Source organism: Phascolarctos cinereus, unplaced genomic scaffold (assembly GCF_003287225.1).
Source record: "Phascolarctos cinereus isolate Bilbo 61053 unplaced genomic scaffold, phaCin_HiC Scaffold_9;HRSCAF=440, whole genome shotgun sequence".
Lineage (NCBI taxonomy): Eukaryota > Metazoa > Chordata > Mammalia > Diprotodontia > Phascolarctidae > Phascolarctos > Phascolarctos cinereus.
The window spans coordinates 244780503-244801522 of NW_027556402.1; the positions used below are offsets into that span (position 1 = coordinate 244780503).

The window sequence follows — 21020 nt, forward strand, 5'->3', positions numbered from 1 at the left end:
GGGAGCGAATAATTCAGGAAACCTTTGAGGAAACTTCTGCATCCAGCAGGACAGTATCTAAGATTAGGCAGCACAATGATAACAGCGGGATATAAGGAAGAGAGGAAAGAGGAGGAGAAGATAAATGGAATAAGAACTTGGTTTTCTGCCTAACTGTCACAGAAGCCTCAGGTGCAATTACAGAACAAACAGACAGACAGAAATACAGACAGACAAACTAGTCAGATGCCCGGTGACTCCATTTCGGTGTCTGCCCACTATAGCGCCTGCTTCGCTGGTGTCTATTTCAGAACCAATTGCCCAGAAGTCCTATTCCATGGGCAAAGAGCCAGGCGTGAAGACTCACTGCTAAGTACTGGGGTCCCAGAGTGTTCAGCCCAGCGAGATTCCCCCACACAGATGCGGCACTGATCTGCTGCATCTGCTGCTGCAGCTGCTGGGCCATGCGTTTCTGTTCTTTGTCCTTCTGGGTGTCTGCAAACTTCACCACGATGGGAGAGGAGCAGCCCTAAGGAGGCAACCAAGGGAAAAGTAAGAAAAAAAAATGAGCCTGTTCCCTAATTCCAGTGCCAAACGGGGAGGGAGCTAAAGGCTCAAAGGTGAGGGAGCAGATTTTAGCTGCTGAGGATGTGCAACTGGGGTGGGAAGCTGTCATGAAAGGAGAGCCAGAGCTGCCCTTGCTTTACACTGGCAGGTGCTCTCAGACTCCACAACGACTTCCCTCCCGAGAGCAGAGGTAAGTCCTGACACTTTGGTATCCTGGCCCAACCAAGGACCAATTCTCCATATGCTCCCTTATGGGATTTTCCCCCCTTTTCAAAGGGGTCTTTACCTCCATTGTCTGTGCTTGATGCATCGCCTTGATGGCTGTCTGTGCCATGGCTCGTGTTGTAAATGTCACAAATGCACAACCTGGTGGAAGAAGGAACATCTTCGGTCTTCAAAGAGTTCAAAAACCTCTCGTTTATAAAAGCAGAAAGAGTTTTAGCTGGATGCTAAAAAGCAAGGTGGTGACGAAGGGATGCTCAGGGGCTCTTCCAGCACAGCCAGCTGGGGAGATCACCTTTAATATAAAGGCAAATTTATGGCCTAACAAAGGGGCACCCCAAACCTCGCCACACAGATTAAGTCCTGCTGTCTAGGGATCATTCACTTTATGAACTAAGAGAAAAAGCACTTCACATTTAATACCTCAAGAGCTAAGAGTGTTCATACCTCGGCTCAGACCATCAGGACCTCGTAATATTCTGCACTCTTCAATCTGTCCGAAGGAAGAGAACATGACCCGGATATCGTTTTCATTGCACTTCTTGGAAATCATACCAATAAACAGCTTCCTGTCTTCCACTGCTAAGAGACCAAAGTACAAAAGGCTTCTAAACGTTACTTTGAAAGACAAGGAGAAAAGGGTGAAGGTGTCCGTGCTCACTGAGGGCCAAGCAGAGACGTCTTTCACTAGGTCTTGCTGTCCACTTGTCTCTTCCCACCTAATGGCTACAATTCATCCCCCACCTTTTCTGCCATCTCCTCTTTCTCTCCCAACCATAAGGCCTATAACTATCAAGACAAAAATTCCAATTAATTCTAACAGTTCTTAAATATAGTCTACTCAACTTGCTATCAATTCTAATTTCTTTCATCTGCCATACTATTTATTGTTATAATACAGGACAATTGAGAAAGTCATCCGTTTCCTGCCCAACCCACCTGGCCCTTTGTAATTCAAAAATTTTGATCATAATAAAGCTTAGAGAACTGTCCTGATTAGAGGAAAGATCAACAATATATTTACCATTGTTTTTTTCACTGTCTGCAGGTTTCATCTGTATAGGATGATGCATCTGAAAAAGAAAAATACTACCACTCTGTATTCACACATTGGCTATGGATTCTTCAAGACTCTGGGCCAAAATCATATCTCAGTATCTCCTCAATGTATATTATAGTGTACACTATGTTATACTACATTACAGTACACTACACATCCTAAGCCTCTAAGGTCTGTGTGTGTCAAATGGATAAAACACTAACATTTCCGGGAGACTGAACTATAACATTGGTGTCTTGGAAGCTTTTCTTGACTCTTCTATTATAGCACCATTTTTATGCCAAACATTAGGGCTCAGACAACAGGAGAGTCAAGATAACAAATGCACAAGGCTACAGGAAACATTCGCATCAATTTCTCATAGATATCGGTGGAATTCCTTGTGAGCTTGCTCTTTGGGAAAGGGTTTTTGGTACTGAGCCCAGGAGCTCATCCTACTTGTTAATACCACTCTAAGTCTTCCTGACAGAATGGATGCTCTCTCTTCTTACCCCTGGGAGGATCTTCATATTGTGAAGAGCATTCTGTGCTTCTAGTGCGGCTTTCCGGGTGTAAAACGTAACAAAACAGCACCCTGTAATCACAAACTTAAAAGATTAGGACTACTCTTGTGCAAGAAAGTAATTTTTAGACAACTTGCTTCCAGATACAAACAGCATACTGTCAGAACTCTTACAAGGAGAACTGCCTGCCTGTATATACAAGATGGAGCAAAAAATAAACAATTCACAAGATCATTCAAGTTTTTAAATGCCCTATCTAAATAAGAAATTAATAAGGTTATGTTGAGATTGATATAGTTTCTTATACCACGAAATATATTCTTTATGAGATCAAACTGAACCTATCTGCAAACTTCTTCAGCAGTTTCTTTTAAAAACTTGCAAAGGTCAAATGCCATTCTCCTTTTCATTCTATCCTTTAGTAATGCACCAGGTGTAGAAAATGTGCTTTGCCCATAGCTTTGCCCACACAGTAAGTATTTGGGGAACAAATGTATTCCAAAAGCAACCTATATGATCAGCTTCATGTCCCTGCTCTCTCACTGCCCAGGCTAAGATACCAACTCCACCAACTGGCATGCCTACAAAGGATAACTCCAAAGCTTACTTATACTCCTCCTCTGCCCTATGCCCTTTAGATTTCCCTTAATCTCCTCCTACTTTTCCCCCCTGCCCCTTGGCATATCTCACTATGAGAGAAGGGGACTTTCTCCAATAGATTTTCCTGTTTAACCTAGTTCAGTCCTTCTGTTCTTTCAAGGCCCAGCTTGAGCGCCACCTCTAAGTTGAAGCTTTCTCAAATTTTTCCAGCTAAAAATGATCCCTCTTCCTCTCAAACCACTCTGATGCATTCACTATATTTTAAGTCATATTAGTGTTCTTGTCTTATCACACTTATTAGACTGAAGCTCCCTGAAGGCATGGACTGTGTCTTTTTCAATGGGGGGGGGGAGAGGAAAGGTGGCAGAGGCAGCAACAGCAATAATAAAAGCAGAAAATAAGACTACTAATAACAACAATGACACTTTCATAATGTTTCAAGGTATAAAGGACAGAATCACACAATTGAGAGTTAGATGGGACCTCAGTAGCCATCTTGTCCAAATACTGCCTGAAAGGAATCCCTTCTATGACATACTTGACAAATGGCCATTCAAAGTCTATTTGAAGACATCTCAAGGCCACCCTTCCACTCTTAGGTAGCTCCAATTACTGGCAAGGTTTTCAGGATATCAAACCTAGACTCTCCTCTCTAGGAACCGTACACATGATTCATACCGTTATAAACATATGGAACCTGAGGCTCGCTGACTAGCCCAGAATCCCACAAATAAAAATCAATGAGGGTGTGCCTTCAAGGTTGGAGGACTCTGCAATAAGCCACGTTGCCTCACTGCGTACCCACAATGCCAAGCACTGTGCCTCAGGAGAGACTTTACAAAATATCTTCTGAAGGGAAATGAGTATCAGGCATTATCCTCATTCTTATCATCCCCATTCATTTACTTCTTAAGTGACTTTTAATTTTTTTCCAAGTCAACAAGTATTAAGTACTTCCTATGTGCCAGGCAGCATACCAAGCAAAGTTTAGCTAAAAGGGTGGCGTTCTTTCCTAAGAGCAGAGGCAGCTGAGCAGTGAGAAAACGTGTATCTAAGATCGATCGACCGATCATCACAGGATCATATGTGACAGGAATCATACCTAGAAAATTAAGTCTTTTCTCATGAGTGAGAAAGAACCAAAGCCCTCACCTTTGCTCTGGGGAGGATTTTGGCTCCTATCCCTCAGGACATTGATTTCATAGACAGCACCATACTGTTCAAATAGTTCCCTCAGATCTTTTTCAGACCAGCTCCTAGGAACCTGACCCACAAACATCTTGATGGCGTCAAGGTCAGGTTGGTCCGGGTGATCCAGTGTTCCATTCATTTTCTTTGAGCTGCATGAGATAAACAGAAGCCTCCATTACACGATCCAATCAGATTTACCTAGAAGACTTTTCTTCTAAGCAAGTACATCACCGAAGTGCCTCATCAGGAACTACGTTAAGTATATTCTGGTACCTTGGATGTACACTTATATACTTCAGAGACCTGGAAGAAATTTTTTACCTTGGATATATGGGGGGACAAGGAACCAGAAAGGTTCCTCTTGCTTATACTGAGCACATCCCCAAGAGCTAATTCAATCAAACAACAATCATTTATTAATCACATAATTATGTGTGTGCCAGGCACTGGGCTGGGAGCTGGGCACACAAAGGCCAAAACAAACACACACACACACACATAAATAAATGAAGCAATCCCTGCTCTCAAGGAGCTTATATTAAGAGGCAAAGGAAGAAGACCAGTCAGGAGCTGTTAGCATCTACTTGGAAATGGAATAATGGAATTAACGTTGCCAAGAGGCCTGAAGTGCTATTTCCCCTCATCATCTACTCCCCCCCCCTCCCCAGCAGTGCTTGTACAGGGAAAGGAAAGTCTACTTGATAAGCATGCTCTGTTCTTTTGCTGTCCCTCCCACCATGGCTTTCCCCTTCTATTGGCTCCTCCAATGAAGTCACCATTCTGTGCTGAGGACACCATGTCTGTTGCCATGGAAATGATAATGCTCTTTTCTGAGCATGAGAATTTCACAGCAGAATCAAATAGACAAGGCTACCCAAAACACAACCACTTTCAAACAAACTTCCAAAGTACTTAATTAATCGAATAAAAATTCCACAAAAACAAGAGTAACTGACTTGCATCAAGGAGAACTTTTAAAACCCTGGACCAAAGACAAGTTCTTGACTTCCTATATGAGTAAAAGGCACAAGTTAAAATATCAACAAAAATGATTAATAATAATCCGAGTAATTCTGAGTCCTGGGGTCACACAGCAGAGGTAGGCTTAGAAGAAAAAAAAATGTAAAAACAAGTATCATCATAATTTAGAGCCAAAAGGGGACTTAGGTCATACAGTTAAACCTCCTCAACTTCCACACTGGTATACTGAAAGTGAGAACGGTGACCAGGCTTGTCCAATGCCACAGAGGAATGGAGGGGCAGATTCCACCAGATCTTTTGACTCCAACTTTCCACTAAAATTCAAGCACAGGCACTAGATGTGAACTTTAAACACTGCACTCTCTGAAATACAAAGTTCCTTCTCTACCATCACTTCAGGCAGATGTATTAATTTTACCATCTCTAGGTTACCTTGAGATTCAGTATCCCCACTTGGTTTTGACATGCTACTCAACCTAGCTCTGTGCTAATGAATCATTTCACCAAAACCCAAACTCCTCCAGGACTCTTGGAGAGCATCTTGAGAGAACTACAGGGCAACACAATTTATCATATTTTTAACCTTTTATTTTCCTTTCTTCTTTATCAATCTTACAGGCTATTTTCTTTTCATTTCCTTTATAGGCAATTAAATTCCAAATCACGTCTTCTACCAACTTATCAAACTTGTCTGAAACTTTTTCACCAATCTATCTGTGAGAGTTTGGTCTTTACCCTCTGGCCTTTAACCATATTCTATAATCCTTCCAATATTAAACTTTTTTTTTTTTTGCTCCTCCAATCATCTCTCCTCTGCCTTGTTTCCTTTTAGCTTCAAGATTTGTTACTTTAAATGAAAATGTTTTAATGCTCCTCTTCAATTTTCTCTCGATTCCACACACTTTAATAGTGGTCATTTCATTGATTAGCATTGTTCTCCAGTCACGAACGACTTTCTAGCTAATTACCTTTTGTAGTCTCAGATTAACCACAAACACTGAGCACATTAATGAAGAGCTCAAATTAGGACATCCTGCAGGTGTCAAAGCCATCGCAGCCATACAACAATTATTAATGCTCCTCTTCCTGCTCTCGATTTTCTGCCCCTAGCCTTCAATTGTCTTTGAACTGTGTGCTGGCCCCTCCCTCTACAGGCACACAGTCCCCTTCCTGCCTGCCAGTCTCTCTTCCTAAAGCCCCTGGGCAAATCTGCATTACATAAAAGTCACTTTTTCCTTAGAGGTCTGCAGAATGGTCCACTAACTTTGTCAAAATTATCTGTATTCTTTTGCTTATCAATGAGGTTCCTAAACTGTGGCACTTTAAAGCAAACTTAACACTCCATGTTTGGTCTAAGACGGAATGCCACAAAAGGGAAGTTATGCCTCTCTTAATACAACCTAAAATTTAATTAGCTTTATTTTTTAACCACATCATATTGTTGACCCATAGAGTCCAAGTCCACTAAAACTCCCAGTTCTTTTTCAAACTATCTTAGCATGTCTTCCCTGTCTCCACCTTGCACTTATGAAACAAAGTTTCTGAATACAAATCTAAGACTTCACATTTATCCTCACATTATTAGATTTGGATCAATATAACCCATCAAGATTTCTTTTTTTGGCTCCTAGCATTGAAAACATAATGCATTTTTGATCTTTACAAAGTGTGAAGTAAAACCCCTTCAGTTCTTTCATCTACAGATTTGGTAAGCGAGCCATTTATACCTTTGTCTAAGTAACTCACAAAGCCATTAACTGACACACATAATCAAGTACCCATTATTTGGGGGCACCTCATTTGGGACCTTCTAACAGGCTGACGTTTAACTACTGACTACCTCTTTGAGTTTGCTCATTCAACCAGCTAGCTGACTCCATCTAACTATCAAATACCCAATATTTTGGCATCTTTTAATTAAAGACTTTGTCAAATGCGTTTCTAAGATCCGAGTAAAGTCTCTCCAGTACTCCCCAAATGCACCAGTTTAGTCATCCTGTCAATAATGGATAAAAAGTCAGTGTGATGTAAGCTGGTTCTACATGTTCTACACTTCCATTCACAGATGTTTGTGTTTGGCACACAGGAAGCGTAAGATAAATGCATGTTGACGGATCAAGAGCCATATTTTTAATCACATTTTAGAATTTTGTCAGGGACATTGGCTAATAATTTGCTGAGTCTATTTTCATCATAAGACTTTGGGATAATTCCCCCCTTTTAATCCTCTCTTGTTATTTGATCCCATCTACAGAAACCTCTATTAAAAGGCAGTCCTGAAACACAAATCCTTTTCACATATCTCCCCAAAATATCTGCTATCCTGGCCGGAGCTTTTAAATTTTCCCTCATAATTAATCTTCCCTAAGACCTGTTTGTTTAAAACTTTAAAAGTTAAAAACTCTACAGATTTTAATTTATTTAATTTTGTGCATGGTTGAAGATAAAAGGTTTAGGTACTAAAGTCCTAAGTTCTATCATATGAGAATGTTAACTGTGTGAAAAAGGGCCTGTGATTAGTCAAACAAAGTACTTCACTACCCAATGCTCAGAACAGGAAGAAAGGGATTTTGTCCTCTGAAAATAAGAGATGGGGCATCGAGATGGAGCAGTGGATAAAGCACCGGCCCTGGAGTCAGGAGGACCTGAGTTCAAATTCAGCCTCAGACACTTGACACTAGCTATGTGACCCTAGGCAAGTCACTAAACTCCAATTACCTCAATTCTCCCCTCCCCCCCAAAAATAAAGAGGGGGCTCTCCCCTTTCTTTCTTTCTTTTCTTTTAAATTTGAGGCATTTGGGGTTAAGTGACTTGCCCAGGGTCACACAGCTAATAAGTGTCAAGCGCTTGGTCTGATGCCGGATTTGAACTCAGGTCCTCCTGACTTCAGGGCTGGTGCTCTATCCACTGCACCATCTAGCTGCCCCCCTTCCCCTTTCTTTTTGATAACTCACCCCTAAAAAAACCTTTATTCTCCATGCTTAAATATAACACAAGAGTAAAGTGTGGCCATATTCCTCCCAACTCACATAGTTGAAATATTTCAAAGAAGAGCGGCAAATTATTAAATCTTAAAGGGACAAAGTTTTAACTAAGGACCAACTTGGGGTTCTAGAACCAAACTGTATGCATGAATGGCATAAGGGTTTTGCAAGGGAGACAGGGAGGCAGGAAGGAGAGAAGAAAAGAGTGTCAATGAAACAGTAAAAACATATGTAGAGAAAAGCAGAAGGAAGTTGAGGTGGGGACGTGGATTTTTTTCTGCAATGCCCGAAAATAAAATTTAGCCCAAGTATATATATAGACCCAAGCTATTTTTTCACCTTGCAAAAATTTGCTCATGGCTTCCTTAACAACAAAGGTAATCAATCTTCACCTAGATCAGGGGTTCTCAACCTGGACTATCTCTCCATAAAACCTGTCTCTTTCTCCCACTGCAGAATCCCTCCTCCGAGGCACAGACTGGCCTTCACTCCCTTCCCACCTCCCACAATTTCATCCTGGAACTTTCCTCTGTGCCTGAGCTCTTCTCACATTCTTGAACTGGGTTATAATAAGGCCTGTCCCCTCAACCCCACTAAAAGCCAACTAGGGCAGGCCTCCATTCTGGTCTTCTTTCCCCTCTCAGTTGTTTCTGGCCTCTTGAGTTCCCCTCTACTCACACACCTTTCTTCCTTCTCACTGTGACCATCACACTCCTCCACACTCAGATTTTCCCCATGCATCGGTCCAACGGCGATGCCTTCATCCCTGCTTTGAAACCTTGGTGAACCCGTTCAACTCTACACTGTGCTCTGCATCTGGATCCCTCGCCCTCTCTTGCTCTTTCGCTGACCACAGCTAGCCCAAACACAACTCTGCATAGCTTATCACCCACCACTTCTCGCCCTTGTTCACATGCTGCTGACTGGAGCCAGAAAACACCACAAAATTGTGCCAAATGGGTTCAATACAAATTTATGTTACATAATATCTACTGGGCAAGGAAATCCTTTTATAACTCTAACTGATTCACTCTCCCACTTACCACAGTAGCTATGCCAAACATTTTCATAAATCCTTGTCTCCCATGGCACCTCTCTCCTATCCTCAGGTAAGGACTTTTCTTCTTACTTCAGTGAAAAAAATGGAGACCAACACTGAAATCTCCCTTTTCCTTCTCTCATCTCACATGACTCAGATCTCTTTCACCCACTTCACATGAAGAGGTGGCCTGCCTCCTTGTCAAGGAAAGCCTTACCACACGCACCTCTGATCCCATTCCACCCAATCTGCTCCAGCAAACTGCCCACTATCATTTCTACTATCTCACTAATCTTCAGTCTCTTCCTCTCTACTGGCTGCTTCCCTGCTACATACACACTGATGTCTTTCCCATTCTTAAAAACCTTTATTTGTTCTGATGATCCCTCCATGGTTTATTCTATATTTCTCCTCCCTTTCTAGCCCCTTGAGAAAACCATCTATAAATGCTGCCTCTACTTCCTTTCCTGTCACTCTACTCCCTCTGCAATCTGGCTTCCATCCATCCTCATCTTTCAACTGACTCTGCTCTCTCCAAAGTTACCAATGATCTCTTAGCTGACAAATCTAATGGTCTTTTCTCAACCTCCCATCCCTTCTTGGCCTCTCTGCAGAGTCGGACACTGTTAATCACTTTCTTTCATGTAATACTCTGTTCTCTCTAGGTTTTCCATATAATTTCTTTATCCTGCAGTATACTACCAGTCTGGCTATTCCTCAGTCACCTGTGCTAGCTCTTCATCACGGGTGTGCCCCAAGGCTCTGGCCTGGATCTTTTCTTCTCTCTAGCTACTATTATTCCTGAGAAGTCAATGATCTTCTCTATGCAGATGATTCTGGAATCTATCTATCTAGTCATAACCTCTCTCCTGACCTCCAGCAGTCTTGCAACTCAAAATGCTTATTGTATAACTTGAAATGGATGGCTCCTACAGACCTTAAAACTCTCCAAAACTCATTATCTTTCTCCTCGTGTCTTCCCTTCTTCTTAACTTCCTGATAACCATAGAGGGCACTACCACCCTCCGAGTCACCCAGACTCATGCCGTGTCACCCTCTTTTCATCACCCCTCTCACTTCTCCTTAACCAATCTGTTGTCATGTCCTGTTGATTCCACCTTTCCAATACTTCTTGTATACATACCTTCTCTCCCCTGATACAGTTACCACACTGGTACAGGACCCCCCTCAACAGCTCAAGCCTTCACTACTCCACTAACAGCTTTCCGATTGGTGTCCCTGGTTTATCTTTCCCCACTCCAATCAACCCTCCAATGAGCTGCCAGCTGATAATCCTAAAGAGTAGGTTTGATAATGTAGCCCTTCTACTCAGCCAGCTCCACTGGTTCTCTATTATTTCCAATTGGTCAATTGTTATCTATTATGTACCTACTGTGTACCAGGCACTGTAATAAGTGCTGAGATACTAAGAAAGTTAAAAAAAAAATAGTCCCTCTTCTCAAGGAGCTCACAATCCAATGTAGGGGGCAACATGGAAACAGCTATGTACAAACAAGATATTCGATGGATAAATTTGGAAAAAAATCATCAGAGGGAAAGCACTAGTATTAACAAGGAACCAAAGGGCTTCTTGCAGAAGGTAGGATTTTAAGGAACTTAGGAGGAGGAGGTGAAGAGGAGATAATTCCAGGCATAGGGGACGATACCAAGTAAGAAGATGGAGTGTCTTGTGCAAGAAAATCAAGGAGGGGTGGGAGTGGGGACAGGGACAGACAGAAATGGTCAGACCAGCTACATTAAGGATGGACTCAAGTGGGGAAAGACTTGAGGCAGAGATACCAGTGAGCATGCTATTATAATAGTCAGGAATGCGATGAATCTGGAACTGTATCACAGTGGTGGCAGTGTCAGGAGATAAAATAACTTACCCTCTGGTGGAACATCAATACTCTTTTCTTTCTTTCTTTTTTTCCAGCGAAGCAACTGGGGTTAAGTGACTTACCCAGGGTCACACAGCTAGTAAGTGCCATGTGTCTGAGACTGGATTTGAACTCATGTCCTCCTGAATTCAAGGCCAGAGCTCTACCCACTGCACCACCTAGCTGCCCCGAGCATCAATATTCTTAACCTGTAAATGAGGGAGTACCTTTTGCAGTGCTAACATTGTGCACTAACTATATTTGAATGGGGGAAAGAGGATAGGAAGGAAGGAAGGAGGGAAGGAACAGAGAGAGGAAAGAGACAAAGTAAGGAACATTCAGGAACAAAAATAAAATCTTCTGACTTTTGTTGTTGTTTTATATTATTTTGTTGAAAGTTCTCAGAAGCTGTTTACTCCTTCTTCTTCCTCACATCCTGCTCTGAAACTACCTTGGCTTGTTTTCCCTGGATTCCAAAAAGACCAGCACTGGCCCAGGCTAAATGGCCCAAAGACTAGCAATTGCCTTGAAATTCTTCTAATATTCTATAATGACATGAGATGTCTCTTTCTCGTCCATATTTCTGATGAGCACAACTGGTCCTGGTAGTGAAAGCTGTGTTGCTAGCCTTAGGAGAGCTGTCTCCCTTCTTAAATGCAGGTGCTTTCCTTGGGAGGAGGATTAGTCTGGAATACTACTATTCTTTCAGCTGCGGCACATTTGCCTGGAGAGACTCTGTAGACTTATTTAGGTGACGAGGGTCCACAGAGATCCCAATGGTCCATGCCACTTATGTATGGATACCAGCCACTCCCATAGCTCTTCCAAGCTGAATCCTTAACTAGCATATACTCTGGTGTGGGGACAGTGAGGAACCTCATGACTGGCCAGAAGGGACCAGATACAGGGTGTGGAGCAATTCAACAAGCTCTCGCTTGACGGCCATTTCATCTTCTCATCTTCCTGGCTGGCTAGTTAAACCACGTGGTAACTTATTTCACCAGTCTTTGTGAAAATGGAGCTTTAGAATCATGTCATTTTGGCTGGGCGCCATGGCTGCTTAGAGCCCTCCTCACAGGCACCACCACCGAATATGAAGGGTGTACCACTTCTAAAGCCTAGAACTCTCTCCTCATCTTGTCTCTTGCCTAACCTGACTTCCTTCAAGTCTCAGCTGAGGTCCCACCTTCTGCAAAAAAACCTCTCCCTGCCCTGCTTAATGCCAATGCCACTGTTCTGAACTTCTAAAATATATGTGTGTATGTATGCATGTATATTATGCATGTCATTTATACAAAACTGTTTGCACTCTGTCTCCCCAATCAGCATGTCAACTCCCTAAGGATAGGGGTTGTTTTCTTCTTTGCATCCCTAGCATCTAGCACACAGCCTGGCACCTAGTAAGTACTTAATGAATGTCTGTTGATTTGTTTTTCAACTGGGATCCCTGAACTTCTTTTCACTCCTTTTATAATTATATTTCAATACAGTTGGCTTCCTTTGTGATTCAGTGTATTTTATCTTATGCATTTACAAACATTATTGGAAGAAGAGTTTCATCAAAGGGGTTCATAACAGAAAAAAAAAGGTGAAGAACCTACAATCTGGATAGAAAACTGAAGCCAAAGCTAATCTGATGTTACCTTCCCAAAGGACCAGAGTGAATGGTCAATTTCATCTGAAAATAACAGGGCAGCTCAAGTTCCCTAGTGGAAACACATTTTCTTAGTGGCCTAAGGAAAACTCTTCTTGGGGTCAAATAACTCTGAAAGAACTGCATGAATTAGTCTGCTTGCAGTAACTAAGGGGTTGGGAGGAGAAAACCTATAAAACTTTGTTACATGAAGTTTTAAAATGTTCCAACCTGTTGAGATCTTCTGAGATCACAACTGTTATTCAATGTCAGAGATTTTTCTCCTAGCTTTGGGTTATCTGCACATTTTAGAGAAATACCATCTATGCATTTATCCAAGTCACTGTCATCATATAAGTGGCCATGGTTAAACATGGTGCCTACTGACACTCCATTGGAGATCTCCTTCAAAGAGGCCAGGGAGAACATTCTTCTTGAGCTGCAGCCATATGACAACTCCAAGTCCATTTATTATTCCATCACTTTATCTCCACCTACTCTTCAAAGGTCAAATGAATGACTTTGTTAAAATCTAGGTAGACTTGAACAGAACCAAGGTAATAATTTATACAATGACTATGACAATGCAAAGGAAAATAACTCTGAAAAGACTTTAAGAAACCTGATCAGTGAAATGAACTGGCCAATTACAACTCTAGAAAACTGATGATGAAGTTAGACAATTAAGACATAGGTAGAGGGGCAGCTAGGTGGCTCTGTGGATAGAGGCACCAGCCATGTAGTAAGGAGGACCTGAGTTCAAATCCAGCCTCAGAGACATAATACTCAATAGCTGTGTGACTCTGGGCAGTTCAGTTAACCCCAATTTCCTCACCAAAAAAAAAAGACATAGGTAGTAAAAAAGCATATTTCCTTCATTTGATTACACTTATTCACTATGGGGAAGGAATGGGGGTAGGGGGTGGGAGTGGGGAAGAATGTTATAGTGATATTAAAAAAGGAGAGAAAAATGTCAATGAAAGAGTAATATGTACACACACAGACACACACACACACGGGAACAGAACAGAAAGTTCAAAGAGCGCCACAGACAAACAAGAGAGCACTAGCACAGTTACCTTCAATGCATTCTTTTAGAAAACCAAGCTGTACTTGGTAGAGATTCATTGTTTCATACACAACGTTCTTAGAAAATTTTTGAAAAATCAGGTTAAACCATATCTATACCATCTAGCCAATCACATTCCAAGCCATTTAACTGATATATTTTATCCTAGAAAAGAATTGTGTAAACAACAACAGTGTGTAAGGAAAATCACAAGCCACATATCAATACACACACACATCTTCTGATTCACATTCAACTTTTTTGTATAACTAAATTCCTACTGAGACAATGTATCCCAATAGATCACAAGATAGATACATACACAGAAGAGGTGTAAGGAGTTATTAGCGCAAGCCCCTCACTTTACAGATGAGGAAAGTCAGGTCTAGAAAGATTAATGACCTGCCCAAGATCACATAAAGTCAGCAATGAGATTTGAAACCAAACCCCAGGATCTTTTCACTGAACCATACTAAAAATAAGAGCACCTGGTCATCAAGCCCAGCAGATTGGGAAAGCTGATTAAAGATGGAAACAGCTGATGCTGGAAAGGCTGCAGAAAAAGAGGTACATGAGTATATTACTGGAGGAACTATGAACTGATCCAACTATTCTGGAAAGTAATTTGAAATAATGCTAGGAAATAAAAGTGATGAAAATGTCCTTAATCCTTTAACTCAGAGATCCTACTGCTAGACCTAAAGTTGAAGCAGAACAAAGAAAGTTTGAATATATGCCAAAGTATTCATGACAGCACTTTCTCTGGTCACATTAGCTACAACAATGTAAGCAGAAAGAACAATTATTATAATATAATTATAATAGTCAAGACTGGCTCTGGAAAAGAGATAAGAAAATGGTTTTCCTTCTTTTCATCTATGAAGTCAGAGATTACAGGTATAGAATACAGCATATACAAAGACAAAGAATGGTCTATTTATTATTCAAATTTGAACTGGGTTTTTATTGTTAAAAAATGTTTGTTACTGGCAAAACTGAGAGAGGACAGTGGTATAATGGGCCTTAGAGAAGCCCAGATTCTTCACAAACACTTGAAATACATGAGAACAAACAACGATAAAGAAAATCAACTATGAGCTCTTCCCTCCAATTCAGGCTGCACAAGAAAACTATAAGAAGATTTCTGCAAAAGACCAAAGCAGAGACAAGCCAGGGAAGAAAGAAGCTGAAGGCCACAGCATCAATGCCAATAGCAGGAGAAAGGACCAGAGCAGGACGTCTTTAAGGCCAGATAATTCTTCCCACTAGCAAGGCCTAGTCTCAGCCCTGCACCCCTACCCAAGTAGGTCCTATTCATACTATTCAGAAATACCAAGGTGAAGTTTCACTCAAGCACAAATTTAATACAGAAACTGAGGAACGAGGCATTAGTAAACAATTCAATATCGAACATAATGAAAAAGTACTTTGGACTGAGAAAGGCCCAAGAGGTAAACCCAGAAGCATAATTTCAAGTCAAGTTCAAATGGAGTTTCAAAAAACACAAAAAGCACCTGAAAGAAACCAAACAAGATATACAGAATTCAATGATAAAGAACAAGATATCTACGCAGTAAAGAAAGGAGAATTAATGGCATAGAACAAAGAGTGGCAAGCCTCACTCTGAAACTAGAACAGGCCAAAGAGGAAAAGAAGGATTTGGTGAGGCAATACAAAATAGTAAAATAAAATAAAAAGTCTGAAAAAAATGCAAAAAGACATAAGGTATATATTATCAAAAACAACTAACTTCGAATATAGGACAAGCAGAGATAATCTGAGAATCAATGGACTACCTCAAAATGATGACTTAAGAAATAAAAATCTGGATACCATATTTCAAATAATTATAAATTGAAACTGAATAGCTCTCTTCGGACCAAGGGGCAAAATTAAAAAAAAGAAAGAAAAATAGGGTGTCTCCTGAAAGAAACTCCAAAGCAAAAAATCCTAGGAACATCTAGATGCTCAGGTGATAGAATAACTTATCTGACAAAACTGATTATAATTCCATATGGAGAAAAATTGAACTTAAATGAAATGGAGGATTTCCAAGCATTCCTGATTAAAGGCCAGAAATGTACAGACCCCCCCTGAAATGGAAACACAGGAAAAAAGAGAAACATAAGAAGGTACGTGTTTCAACAGGGGCAGGAAAGAAGAAATCAGACCACTAATTTCCTTAAGGGTGACAGAGAAAGTTGGGTGAAACAATAACAACAACAATAGCAATAATAATATCTAGCATCTATACAGCACTTAAAGGTTTGCCAACACTTTGAAAATATTTTCTCAATGTGATCCTCACAACAATTGGGGGATGAGAGGAGGAAGGCATGCTCTTATTACCTTCATTTTGCAGATGAGGAGCTCAAGCTCAGGGAAGTGGGGTGACTTGCCGTGGGTCCCACAGCTGGGAAGTGATGGAGACTAGATTTCCCTCAGCTCCTTCTGACTCCAGGGCTCTGTTTGCTGCAACCCTAACAGAGGGCCCAGGAGCAGCTCTGTACTGTTTGCAAGGCCGAGAAGAAGATGGAGGAAGATGGCTAGGGGACCACAGTGGAGAAGAAAGGAAGAGGAACAGAATGGAGTCCACTAACTTTTGCCTAATAAGGGGGCATGAGATGAAGAGTATACAAACACGAAGGAAGGAAAGGGGGAACAAGCATTCCTTGAACCTCACTTTTATCTCACTCAGACCAAGTAAGGTTGAGACCTCATACACACACAGAAAAATGTGGTGTAGAAATAAAATATCAAGTGAGGACAGGGAGTGGGAGACGGAAATTTGAGAGGGAAGACAAGACAGATGAGGGAGTAGTCATAAGGAAAATAAATTCCAGTGTCATAGGGAAGGAGTGTGAAAGGAGAATTAAAAAGAAATAAAGAATAAAAACCTATGATGCAGATAGGATAAGAGGAAGAGGAGAACGAGAAGGAAACAAACTAACCTCATCCTTTAAAGATCAAAAAGTATTAGGGTAAACCTTTTTTTTTAACCACTTTCTTTTTAAAGATGGAGACAGAGATAGGATGCAATAATTATATCTGCCAATACGAATGGGATGAACTCACCCGTTAAGTTAAAGAAGAGACAGCCCTGGCAGCTAGGTGGTGCAATGGATACAGCACTAGTCCTGAAGTCAGGAGGACCTGAGTTCAAATCCAGATTCAGACACATAACACTCACTAGCTGTGTGACTCTGTGCAAGTCACTTAACCCCAACTGCCTCAACAAAAAACAAAACAAAACCAAAAAACACACACATACAAGAAGGGATAGCAGAATGAACAGAACAGCAGAATCCAACCACTTGTTTATAAACAATATACTTGAAACAAAACCTTTAGAGAGAGTCAAACTGAGAGGATGGAGCAAAACCTATTAAGCTTCAGCTCAACACAAGAATCAGGAGTATTTCAAGCATGATTTCAATCAAGGCTACAATAAAAAGAAATAAGCAAGGAAACTACATTATGCTGAAAGGCACAATATTAATGAATCAAAATCAATACCCACCCCCCCATACACATACCACAATGACAGAACAGCTGAATACTCAAAGAAGTCAAATGAATTAATGAACTGCAGGGAAATACAGTAAAGCCATAAGAGTGGGGAAACCTCAACGTACTCTTTTTAGAGTTAGACAAACATAATGAAAAGAAAGAAATTAAAGAACTTTAGAAAAACAGAGATGCTAGCTCTGTAGTGATTACTTCACTGAGAATAAAAAAGAGTCTGTATACTTCTCAGGCATTTATGACATATTTACAAAAACTTCCCATAAAATCTCACCAAAAAAATGAAGAAAAAGAGAATTGCTAGACACATCTTTTACTGACCACATTGCAAGAGAAATTGTATTCAGTAAAGAATCTTGGAAAAAAGAAATGAAAATTAATTGGAAACTGTAACTTAATCCTAAAATATTAGTGGGTCAAAGCATAAATTATAGAAATAATAGAAAATTTCATTAAAAAAATTAAAATGAGACAAAAATACCAAAACTTATGGAATACAGCTAAAGTAGTCCTTAGGGGAAAATTTATCTAAACGCTTTCTTTTAAAAGGGATGAGGGGAGACAAAACAATGAATTGGTATGAGATTTTTTAAAAACTCAAAGAAAACCTAGAAAAGTAGGAAATCTAAAACCCCCAAGTAAATGCTTGGAATGCAGACTTCAATATAAGAAATACTATAAAAATAGGCCATATTAATGAACAAAAAGAATATTTTTAATAATAGATACTTAAAAGGATTTTTACAAAATCCAATACCTGCTTCTATAAAAATATTTCTGAGGTTCCACCTCACACCCATAAGATTGGCAAAGTAGACAAAAAGGAAGGTAACACATGTGAAAGGGCTGCTATTCAGTATAGCCATCCTGGAAAGCATATCCTTTGGTCCAGTGATACCACTATTAGGAATATACACGAAAGAGAAAAGAAATGATACAAATGTACAAAAATATTCATAGCACCTCTATTCATGGTAGTAAAGAACTTTCGGAAACTTAGGGAATACCCATCAACTGGGGAATGGCTGAACAAGTTATGGTTTATGTATGTGATAGAATGCTGCTGTGCTATAAGAAATGATGAAGAGAATGGTTTTAGAAAAACTTGGTTAAACCCATATGAACTGATAAAAAGCGAAGTGAGCTAAACCAGGAAACTTTACAGTAAAAATAATATTGTAAAAATAAACAATTTTGAAACACTGGAACACTGATCGACACAACAACCAACCACAGTTCCAGAAACTCATGATAAAGCATTCTATCTACCTCAGATAAGAGTGTGATTGGCTCAGAGTGCAGCATATAGGGGGTTTTGTGGATATAGTTATATAGAGTTGTAAAGGGTTTTGTTTTTCTTGCTTTCTCAATAAGGGAGGGAGGTATATAATTCAGAACAGAAAATAAAAGACCAAATTGTTACAAAAAAAAAAAGAGAAAAAAATCTACACCAGATCCATTCTAAAATTTTTTGCAAAATATTATTTAAGATGTTGCTCTTAAGCTTAATTTCTTCCAGATTCACTTCCTGAAAAAAAAAATCTCAAAAAGAAAGTCACAAGTAACACTATAGCCAAAATCCAGAACTTTTAGGTCAAAGCACGAATATTGCAAGTATTCAAGAAATTCAGAAAGAAAGTATTCAACTATCAAGGAACCATAGTAAGGATCACACAATTTACCAGCCACCACCATAAAAGAGCAGGGAACATGGAATACAATATTCCAAAAGGCAAAGGATAGACAGATTTACAACCAATAATAACTTATCCAACAAAACTAAGCAAAATCCTACAGGGGGAAAATGGACCTTTAATGAAACAGGATTTTCAAAGCAATACGGATGAAAAGACCACAGCTGCACAGAAGCTTTGAAGTTCAAATATAAGAATTAGGAGAAACATAAATAAATGAATAAATAAATAAATAAATAACCATAATGGACTAAACAAGGATAAACACTGTATATTAAAATATGGGAAGATGGGGCAGCTAGATGGCACAGTGGATAGACCACTGGCCCTGAAGCCAGGAGGACCTGAGTTCAAATATGACCTCAGACCAAACACTTGACCCTTACTAGCTGTGTGATCCTGGGCAAGTCACTTAACCCCAATTGCCTAAAAAAAAAAAAAACAACCAAAAAAAAAATGGGAAGATGATACATGTTATCTCTGAACTCTAACATTAGGAGGGTCCATAGAGGGAGTCTAATTACACAAGGCCTGAGAGAGCTCTGCTGTGTGTCTTGATGATCTTAAGAGAAGAATGAAAAAAGAGACAAAGAGGAATTAGTAGGGGGAGAAGTAAAAGGAAGGTTATGGGAAATTACCTCATGTAATGAGGGTGTGCAAGCAGATATCTCTATCATCAAGGAAGAGGTGGGGGCAACAGCTGATATCTGACTCATCTGAACAAATCAAAGGAGAGAAGAAAACACACACACACACACACACACACACACAGGTTGGGTAAAGAAATACATTTTACTCAGCAAGAAAACAGAAGGGAAAAGGGGAAATTAGAGGGAGAGTAGATTAAAGGACAGGCCTCCTTTAATGCTAATATTCCACTTAATTGTTCCTTAATACTAATACCTAAAAACAAACTCTAAGGATATATAAAAATATTTATTTTTTTTGAGGTGTTAAAAAATAGGCCTCTTAACAGGTACCCATAAACTGGAAAAATGGCAGAGTAAACTATGGCATATAAATGTGATGAACAAATGGGGTTGTTTTCAGAGCAACTCAGGAAGACTTATGTGAACTGATAAAGAATAAAATGAAAGAATTAGGAAGTCTGATCAGTGCAATGACTTACCATAATTCTAGAGGACTAATAATGAAATCTATTACCCACTTCCTGATAGAAAAGTGGAAGATGGGTACAAAATGAGACACTGAGACATACAGGTACAGGGATAAATATAGCATGGCCAATGTGGAAATTTGTTTTGCTTGACCTTTGTAATAGGAGTTTTACTTTTCTTTTGTTACCAATGGGGAGGGGAAGTGTGGAGGTGGAAGGAAGAAAGTGGATTGTGATGACTGAAAAACATTTTTTCTTTTAAATTAAATTATGTTTTTTAAAAATCTACTAGATTACTTTATAGTTTTTCTCCAGCAGTCCTCATTAAATAGGGACCACTTTCCTAGGAAATTTTTCCTTTCCTTTGAACATTTCCCTTGATAATACTGACTGTTCTGATATAAATTTTGTCATTACTTAAAACCGAAAACTAATCGTTATTCATATGTTAGCTCAATCTACCATCATCATTCAAATCCTTGATTTGTACAAAAAATTTTTACAGTTGCCTCTATACATCTTGTGTCTTGGTACGTTAATGTCTAAGTATTTGATACATTTATCATTACTGTAAATGACATTTCTCCAGTCATTTCTCCTAAATCTCATTAGTTATATATAGAAATGCTAATGAATTTTTGTCAACTTATATTACTCCCCACAATTCTGAGAATGCTATTATCTTGATGAAATTTTGTTAATGAATCATCTACAAATAAAGATGCTATAACTGTTTTGTCCATTCTTGTCACCTTAACTTTTCTTTATTAACTGTTCTAAAAATTATCTAGTAAAAGCAGACAATGCCTCCCTATTCATAAAAGAAAACCTCAAAAGGCATTAGACATAATGGTTTCAAATTAAAATTTGAAATTTTTGCTTACAAATAAAAATTTACCATATGAAGTAAAAACCTTCCATTACTATACTGTTATTGTACTACTGTTCTTTTAAATATGAACAGATTTCTTTTCT

The 21020-nt window shown here is 39.6% G+C and overlaps 1 protein-coding gene and 1 pseudogene across 9 annotated transcripts in view; both read right to left on the reverse strand.

The window, feature by feature from the left end:
* Positions 1-21020, reverse strand: part of CELF1 (CUGBP Elav-like family member 1) — a 113212-nt gene that overhangs the window by 18977 nt on the left and 73215 nt on the right. For 5 of the 9 annotated variants that reach the window (XM_021009700.2, XM_021009699.2, XM_021009698.2 and 2 more), the window contains 6 exons: positions 4084-4271; positions 2320-2402; positions 1793-1841; positions 1216-1350; positions 833-912; positions 347-508 (listed from right to left, as the gene is read on the reverse strand). In XM_021009700.2, the coding sequence (XP_020865359.1) occupies positions 347-508; positions 833-912; positions 1216-1350; positions 1793-1841; positions 2320-2402; positions 4084-4261 (687 nt within the window). In that variant the 5' untranslated portion in view covers positions 4262-4271. Of the gene's footprint in view, positions 1-346; positions 509-832; positions 913-1215; positions 1351-1792; positions 1842-2319; positions 2403-4083; positions 4272-4820; positions 4843-21020 lie in introns of those variants that run through there. The other 4 variants (XM_078148474.1, XM_021009697.2, XM_021009696.2 and 1 more) reach the window with 2 other exon arrangements.
* On the reverse strand, positions 10700-12061 carry LOC144455323 (large ribosomal subunit protein eL13 pseudogene; annotated as a pseudogene).